This window comes from Entelurus aequoreus, linkage group LG15 (genome assembly GCF_033978785.1).
Source record: "Entelurus aequoreus isolate RoL-2023_Sb linkage group LG15, RoL_Eaeq_v1.1, whole genome shotgun sequence".
In the NCBI taxonomy this organism is placed as follows: domain Eukaryota; kingdom Metazoa; phylum Chordata; class Actinopteri; order Syngnathiformes; family Syngnathidae; genus Entelurus; species Entelurus aequoreus.
Genome location: NC_084745.1, coordinates 17,779,213 through 17,790,985, shown reverse-complemented (window position 1 = coordinate 17,790,985; position 11,773 = coordinate 17,779,213). Strand labels below are relative to the sequence as shown.

The 11,773-nt window shown below is 38.9% G+C and overlaps 1 protein-coding gene across 2 annotated transcripts in view; it reads left to right on the top strand.

The window, feature by feature from the left end:
* Nucleotides 1-3,968: 3,968 nt before the first annotated feature.
* dpp6a (dipeptidyl-peptidase 6a) overlaps nucleotides 3,969-11,773 on the top strand; it is a 457,192-nt gene continuing 449,387 nt past the window's right edge. For both annotated transcript variants that reach the window (XM_062020913.1, XM_062020912.1), the window contains exon 1: nucleotides 3,969-4,200. In XM_062020913.1, coding sequence (XP_061876897.1) covers nucleotides 4,144-4,200 — 57 coding nt within the window. In that variant the 5' untranslated portion in view covers nucleotides 3,969-4,143. The remainder of the gene's footprint in view (nucleotides 4,201-11,773) is intronic.

The window sequence follows — 11,773 nt, the reverse complement described above, 5'->3', positions numbered from 1 at the left end:
TATGTACATATTTCATCATCATGCCTCGTTTGTAGGTATATTTGAGCTCATTTAATTTCCTTTACTTATGTCCTCTGTGTATTTAATTTATATTTGCATGTCTCATGACACATTATCTGTATGTAATATCAGCTGCATTTCTCATAGTTGTTTGTGTGCCATGTTGTTCCAGACCACAGCAAACGTTACCCAGCTTGTAAAGATTGCAGTAAATTCATTAGAAGAAGACAGCCTGCCGTTTCCTTTTACTTGGACACACACATCTACACCTTTGGCCATTCTGAGACAGTAATTTTAAGAAGTTATTTCATCTTCTGAGAAGCCTCCGTTTTACAAATGATTTCCAATGTTGTAAAAATGTGTAGAATAAAAGTTAAAATACAACATTTCTGTCAACAAAGATTTGCGTCAGTCTTTGATAGTAGGCTAATGTAGCTAATATCAGAAGACACTTACCTCATGTGTTGCCTTCATTATAACACGTTTATAAGGCTTTTTAAGTCATTTTGACAGTAGGCTATTATAGCCAATATAGACACTTACATTATGTGTTGCCTTCATTATAAGACTTATATGTTATGTTATGTTATGTTATGTTATGTTATGTTATGTTATTTTCATTTATTATGCGCCCCCCAACCAACTGTTACATCAGCCCGGGGCGCAGCCCGAGTGGAGAAACAAAAAAACAGAGACTGAGACACACAAAGGAATCTAAACTAAACATTTAAGACTCACAATGAACACATAAATCAAAAGTAATCTGCGGTAAAGAGGTGAGTTTTAAGCTGTGCTCTAAAAGAGTCCAGAGGTTGGCGGACTTAATATTCAGAGGGAGCTTATTCCACAGCCTAGGTGCCATCACCGAGAAAGCACAGTCTCCCTTTGTCACTAGGTTTGACCGTGGGACCTTCAGGGTCATCTGGTTGTCCGATCTAAGGCAACGACCAAGCCTGGAGCTGGTGGGTTGGTCCAGGAGATCTTTGATGTAAGCTGGGGCGAGACCATTGAGCGCTTTGAAGACATACGTAACGATCTTAAATTTCACTCTGCGCTTCACTGGGAGCCAGTGAAGGGAGGAGAGGATGGGAGAAATATGTTCCCTCATTTTTGCGCCTGTCACCAGCCTGGCAGCTGCATTTTGTACTAACCGCATGCTATGGATGGTCTTGTCGGTGACCCCAGCATAAAGGGCATTGCAATAGTCCAGTCTAGAAAAGATGAGCATCAACACGACCCTCCGTAGGTCACTGGGGGAGAGGAAAGACTTGATCTTGGCTATGGTGCGTAGTTGGAAAAAACAGGATTTCACCACAGATTTCACTTGCTTGTCAAACTTGAGGTCTGGGTCGAATATGACCCCAAGGTTTTTGACATGGGGTTTTTCATGAGAGGCCAAATTTCCCAAATTCTTTCTGATCTGACTGACCGAGGTGGAGTTGCCAAACAGAAGAATTTCACTCTTGGTGTCATTGAGCTGCAGGAAGCTTTGTGACATCCACTCCTTTATGTCCTGCAAGCAGTCTTTCAAAAGGTCCAGCCCAGAGGGATCGTCTGTCTTGAGTGGAAGATAGATTTGAGTATCGTCAGCGTCGCAGTGAAAGGAAATTTTATGGCGATGAATGACTTGGCTGAGGGGGAGCATGTAGATAGAGAACAGGATGGGACCCAGTATTGAGCCCTGAGGGACCCCACAGGTGAGGTTGGCACAGCGGGAGGAATGGTTGGCTATGTTCACACTGAGGTCCAGGAGAACCAGTGCAGCACATTTCCCAGAGTCAGTGATGAAGAGAAGGTCGTTTAACACCTTCAATTCGGACTGAAATTTCTCCAGTACGTTGTTGTGTTGGAGATAGGGCTGCAGCTGGCTGAGGACGGCCTTTTCTAACAGTTTAGACAGAAATGGTAATTTTGAGATGGGTCTGTAGTTGCTGGGGTGAGTGGGATCTAGGTTGGCTTTCTTAAGAAGGGGTTGGACCACTGCTTCTTTTAGGCATGATGGGACTATACCTGTGGCCAGGGAGCAGTTGATGATGGACAGGATGTGGGGACCTACTGCATCAAAAACCTCCTTAAGGAGGAGGGCAGGGACGGGGTCCTGAGGGGATGTGGCTGGTCTCAAGGCGGCGGCCATCTTAGAGAGGGATGAAAGGGAGATGGAGCTGAACATGGAGAAAGTGGATGAGCAACTCAGAGTTACAGCTAAGTCCAGGGTGGGAGGTGGAATGTTACTTCTGTTGGTGTTTACTTTATCTGAGAAAAACAACAGAAACTCGTCACACTTTGTAGGGGATGCATCCTGGATAACAATGGTGGTGGTGGTGGGGGAGGGGACGACAACAAAATTGATGGTTCTGAATAGAATTCTGGAGTTTGGCGCATTGGCAATGAGACTGGCAAAGAACTTGTCTCTCTCAGCTTTAACCACCTTGTGGTAGCTCTTCTGTCTGTCCCTCAGTATCTCAAGAGAGACCTGCAGACCATCTTTCTTCCACCTCCGCTCCGCCTGTCTCCATGCTCTCCTCTCTGCTCTGGTGGTCTCGTTGAGCCAAGCCGTGGTCTTGGGTTTGGGCTTTTTCAGCTTGAGAGGGGCAATAGAGTCCAGGACAGAAAGGCAGGTGGAGTTGAACATGTATATAAGACTTTTAAAGTCATTTTGATAGTAGGCTAATATAGCTAATTTAGACACATCATGTGTTGCCTTCATTATAAGACTTATATAAGGCTTTTATAGTCATTTTGATAGTAGGCTAATATAGCTAATATAGACACGTACATCATGTTGCCTTCATTATAACACTTATATAACTATTTAAATTTTTTGCGGCTCCAGACAGATTTTTTTTTCGTATTTTTGTTCCAATATGGCTCTTTCAACATTTTGGGTTGCCGACCCCTGCCCTATACATTTTTATTCATAAATTATTCAGGGTTATAAGCGACCCCTTTAAAGGGCAGCCATAACTGCGACGAGTGAAAATGAAAAATAAACCCAAAAAGTAGGGATGTCCGATAATGGCTTTTTGCCGATATCCGATATTCCGATATTGTCCAACTCTTAATTACAGATACCGATACCAACCGATACCGATATCAACCGATATATACAGTCGTGGAATTAACACATTATTATGCCTCATTTGGACAACCAGGTATGGTGAAGATAAGGTCCTTTTTAAAAAAAATTATAAAATAAGATAAATAAATTAAAAACATTTTCTTGAATAAAAAAGAAAGTAAAACAAATAAAAACAGTTAGATAGAAACTAGTAATTATTGAAAATGAGTAAAATTAACTGTTAAAGGTCAGTACTATTAGTGGACCAGCAGCACGCACAATCATGTGTGCTTACGGACTGTATCCCTTGCAGACTGTATTGATATATATTGATATATAATGTAGGAACCAGAATATTAATAACAGAAAGAAGCAACCCTTTTGTGTGAATGAGTGTGAATGAGTGTAAATGGGGAGGGAGGTTTTTTGGGTTGGTGCACTAATTGTAAGTGTATCTTGTGTTTTTTATGTTGATTTAATAAAAACAAAAACAAAAAAAACAAAAAAAAACGATACCGATATTTAAAAAAACCGATACCGACAATTTCCGATATTACATTTTAAAGCATTTATCGGCCGATAACATCTCTACCGAAAAGTGAATCCAAATAAAAATAAATGAAAGGAGAAAAAAGAGAATTAAATAGTACAATACTTGTAATAATAATAATATACAAATATTTAAAAAAAATGTGTGTATTTATTTCTTATCAATATGCAGCTAAATTTCCTAGTAAGTCGGGTGGCACGCATGCGCAGAATGGGCAATTGCCGATGCTAAATTTGCATGTCTATAAAAAAACGGCTCCCAAACAACTGGCAATCGGTTCTCATCGTCCACCTTTTTTTTTTTTTAATTTTTATTAAAAAAAAAAAGAGCCGTTCAAAAGACTCGACCCGTTCCCGAACGTCACATCCCTACTGACTCACTCGACGTGGAGGCGCGCGGCTCTCAGTCGGTGCACGTCGACAGTGCGGCTCCACCTTTCTCTCCGAACCATACAACTTCTTGTCGTCCGACACAGGACATTTTTGTGGCCGTCAGCGACTTTTTGTTTCCGAGTGACAACTTTGAAGTTGTTGGCATGAATCAAACTGCGGGAGCCACCAACGCTTACCGGAGATGTTCCAAAGGGGGGAAGGTAGGTCGATATTATTGTCTTCAAACCGCACCTGATACCAATCATGTAATCATGTCGTATCCTGCAGTACATAAACTATGTTTGTGTGTACTTTTGAGGGTGGAAAAACCCCCCGCTTGTGCACTTGGAGCTTTTTAATTAGGGTGTCAAATGTTGATTTAGTTTCTATATGGTGGTATCGGTGTTGGGTGTGATACTGATGCGACATTTGTCAATTCTCTTTGCCTAATTTCATGACTCATGTTGTTATTGTTAATGACCTCAGGCTAGGGCTGGGCGATATGGACGAAAAAGTATATCTCGATTAAACTCAATACTCGATATATATACCTCAAGATATTTTTCGGTGAAAGTATACATATAAAGATGTTCATTTTTGAGCGATATTTAGTGAAATTGAAGTGTAAACAGTCAGTGGCACTTTTATTAACCCTGTTAGTCAAGATGGGTATTAACGGCACAGAAAATAAACTGTTTAAGTCAGGGGTGTCAAACTCATTTTAGATGGGGGGGCCACATGGAGAAAAATCCACTCCCAAGTGGGCCGGACTGGTAAAATCACGGCACGATAACTTAAAAATAAAGACGACTTCAGATTGTTTTCTTTGTTTAAAAATAGAATAAGCACATTCTGAAAATGTACAAATCATAATGTTGTTGTTTTGTTTTTTTACACTTACATGTTGCGGTTAATAGTATTCTACCTTTATTTGTCGTTATTTATACTTTCTGAATAAATTATGTGATGATGTTCATCAGTCAACTCATTGGTGTTCATTTTCAATCTATCAAGATAAAAAAGTAATATCAAAATCAAATTACAGGATGTTATTTATGTAGTTTGCTTATTTTCCTCGACTGGTGCACTAACATGTGGTTTATTTTTTTTTTACATATGTAGCATCACCTACAAAGATACAAAGAATTGCTATTGCGACATCTACTGGACACATTTAGAACAGCAGTTTCTTTCATTCAAAATTGCGGCTCATTTTTGTAATTGGCAAACTCATCCCGCGGGCAAATAATACGAAATGTATCAAACTTGGTTAAAAAAATACATTTGCAGGCAGGCTCTTTTTAATTCCCAGTCGACGATGTAATGGTCTGTCACACATGTACGCCCTATCTTGCCTCTGATTGGCCTGTCCCTAACCAATCCTGACTCATCATAGTAAACATCCAACCAATAATGGATGTTCTATACGTGCAAGCAGTCTTGGAAGGAGGAAGGGGAGGGGTTTAGTAGCCCATGGCGGAGAACAAGGAACACAACAAATAAGCGGCGTTTGGTCATTTTAACGTGAAATAAATTATATCGATATTACAATATTTTCTTAATTCATATCTTGTTTTAAAAGTATATCGATACATCTTACAAACTCGATATATCGCCCAGCCCTACCTCAGGCAAAGAATTATTGGACTCCAGAGGACTTTTTGGGGCAGTGGTTGTTTTTGCTTTTGTTTACTTGGTTGCCCTTATTTTTGCTCAAATAAATATGTAACACAAGGGAATAATTCCCTTTTTCTTTTTTTTCTTTTTTTTATAAATCATGATAAATAGACTTAGACAAACTTTATTGATCCACAAGGGAAATTGTTCCACAAAGTAGCTCAGTTACAAAGGATGGAAAGGATAACGCAGGTATAAAGTAGACTAAAAATGTACCATAGTAGCAATATAAAATATAACATATATGCAATATTTACATATTATATATACAGTATATTATATATACTGATATATTACATTATAATAGTATATAATATAAACAATATATAACAAATCCCAATTACCATGTACGATATTAGTTTTTTGTAAAAGCTGCAGCAAAACAATTAAAAAGTTGGATATTGTTGTTTATATTCGTGCTAATCAGTTAATCAGATTAATGACAGGTGTGCTGTTGATACTTTGATTAATCTTGATGAGATATAATAGATTTTGGATAGATACTAATCATGCATTAGCAATAAGACAAGCGAATATTATGATGCACTTAACGGATTTTATCCAACGTTTTTTGACATCGTGTTAATGTTGGCTTCTGCTGCCTGTCACTACCAAAAGCCTTGCCAGAGACCTTTCAAAGATTTTGAGTCATTAAATTGATCAATCGTGTCAACATTTTTAATCAGAGTGATCAAGATGATGGCTTAACCCGCATTAAAGCGTCTAGGCCAGTGGTTCTTAACCTTATTGGAGGTACCGAACCCCACCAGTTTCATATGCGCATACACCGAACCCTTTAGTGAAAAATAAAATGTTGTTTTTTTCTCAAATTCAAGACAAAGTTATGTTTTTTTACTGGTGCACAAAATGAACCGTGCATGAACATCACCTTGTTCAAAGAACAAAACCAACACAGTGCATGAACTGAAATGAAAATACACACCTGCAAATCAGTGTGACTTCTGCTGTTGCCTTTGAGAGACCAGTTCAGATATGCGTGGCTTCACCTTGGCAAGTGCCACTATCCTTTTTACCCCTCAGCAAAGTCTGTTCCTTTTCTTCGTTTTCCACCCAGACATACAATATTAGTACACAACTCATGAAAAACAATATTTTTTGTTATTGTCATTGTAAGTTGGCCAAAACACTTACGAACCCCTGAGGCCAACTCACCGAACCCCTAGGGTTCGATCGAACCCAGGTTAAAAACCACTGGTCTAGGCCAGTGTGGTACTCAACTGGCGGCCCGCGGGCCACGTCCAGCCCGCCAAAGCTTTTAATTTGGCCCACCGAACATTGCCCAAAAAGGCTTGATGAAACCTTTTAAACTAGGGTGGCTCATTTATGTGGTGCTCCCGCCACCCCGCAGGGGGCGACAGCGAGGCATATGCGTCTCAATGACGCAGCATTAGGGTGAGTAGAAGAAGACTACTTCTTCAACCCTGAAAAAAATCAAAATAAATTGCGTAAATCGGACATTTAACAAAGACTGGAAAACAAAGCATGAACGTTCTGCCCCAGTCGTTGTTTCCTGTCAGACCTTTTCAAGTGACGCACACAGTGTTCGGGACAAGCAGCAACAAGTTGAACAACAGTAGAAATCCACACCTGTAAGCTTCATCATGAAACTTGGTCAAATCTTTGTAAGTACAGATTTTGTGTAAAGATATTTAGTTTGTTTTGTGTTGAAATTGCTGACTTTGTGATGTTTTTTGTGTTTGTGGGCGTGTTGTTGTTTTTTGTCCGAGAGTTACTAATACATGTAGCGCTAAATTTGACCATTAGAGGGCCATAATGCTACACCTTCAGTTTCAGTTAATTTCGAACATGCATATGACACACATTTCCAGTTGTTTCATTACAGCACGTCCGAAAAGGAGTAGGAAGAAGCTGAGTTTATTTAATCCTACCCCTTTTCATACCATAGCAATTGTATCCCATTTCCTTGTTCTCTGTAACAGAACAGTGAATAAATAATAAATAAATAATATACCATACTAAGTAAACCAATATTAAATACATAAATAATCTTTATCTAAAAAAAAAAAGGTTCAAGATGTTAATCATAATTATTGTTCTGTGTACTTTAACACTTATAGTTTGAACAGTCTCTTAAACTGAATCATATTGGTGCTTTGTTTGATTTCTTTGGTTAATCCATTCCATAATTTAATTCCACATATATGCTAAAGGTTTTAAGTGTTGTACGAGCATAGAAATGTTTTAAATTAGATTTTTCTCTAAGGTTACATTTCTCCTCTTTTGTTGAGAATAATTGTTGTACATTCTTGGGTAGCAGGTTATAGCTTAGGTGTAATTGTGACTAGTCGCATACATTGTGTGCAATGTTTGATGTAGATTGTTTAATTTCTACATGCATAAACATCTGTAGTTTATTGTGTGAATATATTAACGCCACTTTATTTATGTAAAACACATAACGGACGTTATACTTTTGTAATGTTTACTTTAAGTGTATGTTGCCAGTCTTGCAAACTTAAATGAAGAAGGAAGTGTAAACAAAATAAAACTGAGGAATGAAAATAATTCAAAAGTAACATCAATCCTCAACAAAACTTCTGGAGCTTCTGTTTCTTAATGCTGTTAACTATCTGTTGAGCTGCATACACTGGAAGAGTAGCCAGGGCAGAATAATGAATTTATTGACAGTGCATTGTAAGAGCCGATATGTCTACTTTGCAATTAAGTAAATGACGTCCCTTTTTATTAGGGAGTAGAATAGTCCTGATCTAGGCACTCGGCTGTTTTGTTTCTGTTTTGAGATCACTTGGACACTTAAAGGCCTACTGAAATGAATTTTTTTTATTTAAACGGGAACAGCAGATCCATTCTATGTGTCATACTTGATCATTTCGCGATATTGCCATATTTTTGCTGAAAGGATTTAGTAGAGAAAATCGACAATAAAGTTCGCAACTTTTGCTCGCTGATAAAAAAGCCTTGCCTGTACCGGAAGTAGCGTGACGTCAGAGGAGGTAGTATTCCTCACAATTTTCCTTTGTTTACAATGGAGCGAGAGAGATTCTGACCGAGAAAGTGACGATTACCCCATTAATTTGAGCGAGGATGAAAGATTCGTAGATGAGGAACGTTACAGTGAAGGACTTGAGAGGCAGTGATGGACGTATCTTTTTTCGCTCTGACCGTAACTTAGGTACAAGCTGGCTCATTGGATTCCACACTCTCTCCTTTTTCTATTGTGGATCACAGATTTGTATTTTAAACCACCTCAGATACTATATCCTCTTGAAAATGAGAGTCGAGAACGCGAAATGGACATTCACAGTGACTGAACATGTAAATACACGGTTAATATTTTTCAGCTTGGCGAAGCTAAAAAAATAGAAGCTAACCTAGCTACGTAGCCAACGTGATAGCATCAGTCTCAAATGCAGATAGAAACTAAATAAAAAAAACCCTGACTGGAAGGATAGACAGAAGATCAACAATACTATTAAACCATGAACATGTAAATACATGGTTAATATTTTTCAGCTTGGCGAAGCTAAAAAAAAAATAGAAGCTAACCTAGCTACGTAGCCAACGTGATAGCATCAGTCTCAAATGCAGATAGAAACTAAATTAAAAAAAACCCTGACTGGAAGGATAGACAGAAGATCAACAATACTATTAAACCATGAACATGTAAATACACGGTTAATATTTTTCAGCTTGGCGAAGCTAAAAAAATAGAAGCTAACTTAGATGCGGCGGCGGGCATTGTACGCTTTTGACGACACCCCGGCCGCCATCAGAGTCGGCAAGAAACATAAATTTCCCCAAAGTTATGTACGTGACATGCACATATCGACACGCACGCACGGGCAAGTGATCAAATGTTTGGAAGCCAAAGCTGTACTCACCGTAGTGCGTCTGCTATCCTGCTCAAAACACAACACAACCTCCTGGTGTTGGTGTTGCTGTAGTCCGCCGCTCCACCGATCGCACCTACAACTTTCTTATTTGCAGTCTCCATTGTCCATTAAACAAATTGCAAAAAGATTCACCAACACAGATGTCCAGAATACTGTGGAATTTTGTCGAAGAAAACAGAGGTATTTGAATTGGGTCCAAACACTTCCCTTGACCTCGTGACGTAACACGCATACGTCATCATACCGCAACGTTTTCAAGCGGAAGTTTCCTGGGAAGTTTAAAATTGCACTTTATAAGTTAACCCGGCCGTATTGGCATGTGTTGCAATGTTAAGATTTCATCATTGATATATAAACTATCAGACTGCGTGGTCGGTAGTAGTGGGTTTCAGTAGGCCTTTAATGGCAGTGTTGGCTTATCCTCGCCATTTCCTTCTGCAACCAAACTGCTGCGAGTGCTGTGATTACTTGATGACAATATTTTTTTCCCGCCAATAGGAAGGCGGCGTTGTGTTTTATTGATGGTGTTGCTACGCTTTCAAAGCCAGTGCTTTCCTGTGCCAAAGGCGCGTAGACATAACCCGGCAAAATGACAAAATCTCGGTGAACATTATTAAGTATAAATCACATTTTACTTGACCGATATACACCATTTTAAAACTGGAATGCAGTTTTAAAGCGATTGTATCATGATTTTCTAAACCTAAATTTAAAGCAGTCCGTTGTGGTCTACATAACCTGTAATGGTGGTGCTTTGGTCCACAATTTGCATAGATTTAGTTTAACAGACCATCTTAAAGCCTCTTGTCTTTTAAAAGGAGCAGTTTTGGGGGTCTTTTTTCCGTGCAAATGAACTTGTCCATGCCCCGCCCCCTCTAGCTGGCCGCGAAAGCGAGGAAAATTCTGAACCGAGGATATGAACGCATCTCAAAATTGTGTTTATTAGCTTTCTTTTGAAAAAAAATGTAATACATAAAGCTCTAAGTATACAGGCAATGTGTTATTATAATGTCTCTCTTGCTACTTGAAACGACTACCGAATTTTCCAGACTGTAAGGCGCACTTAAAATCCTTTTTTTTTTCTTCTCAAAACTCGACAGTGCGCCTTATAACCCGGTGCGCCTAATGTAAGGAATACATTTAGTTGAGCTTACCCACCTCGAAGCAATTTTATTTGGTACATGGTGTAATAAGTGTGTCCGGTAGATGGCAGTCAAACATAAGAGATAAGTGTAGGCTGCACTATAATGGCAATATGTCTCAAGTAAACAACACCAACATTTCAAATAATCGTCAGTGCGCCTCACGGTCTGGAAAATACGGTATGTACATTCAACAAGAATATAATATTAAATGTACTGCAGCTGTTTAGTGCTTATCTCATCTAAGCTAGCTACAATGCTACATTCCTAACGTATAATTAGATTTGTTAATCGTGTTATCTAGTAACAGTTATATTGTGCACTGCAGACAATAAAGACGCTAACATTGTATGCTAAACCGCTAACTCTGTAACTACATGTGCTATGGCCGTGACTTATTGGGCACCGCACGATTCGATTCAATTCGATTCTTGGGGGTAACAATTCGATTCAGAATCAATCCTAGATTCAAAACTATTCTCGATTCAAAACCAATGCATTTCAATAACATTGGGTGCCAGTTCGATAACTAACAACATTCCCCCATAAAAAAAGATAAACAGCTGTGAAAAATGTCTATATTACTAAAAAGCATCAAGGGTTGGAATTGGGGGTTAAATCACCAAAATGATTCCCGAGCGTGGCCACCGCTGCTGCTCACTGCTCCCCTCACCTCCCAGGGGGTGGAACAAGGGAATGGGTCAAATGCAGAGGGTAATTTCACCACACCTAGTGTGTGTGTGACTATCAGTGGTACTTTAACTTTAACTTTAACTACATCAACAATATGGTTTGCCTGAGTTGCTGCACAGGACAGATTAAAAACAAATAAAAAATCGATTTTCTGTTTATTTTTAATCGATTAAGAATCGTTACAAATAAGGATCGCAATTAATTTGTTAATTAATTACAGTCTATATTTTTTGACACCCCCTAACATGTGCCAATTTCCTACTTGCTAATATCAATGGTCAGGAGGATACTATTTATCGCTAACGTATCATTACAAATTGTTGTATATCTACTGTTACTGGATTTACGGCTTCATTTTACTCACCGTTGCCAAAACACGTAGAAAC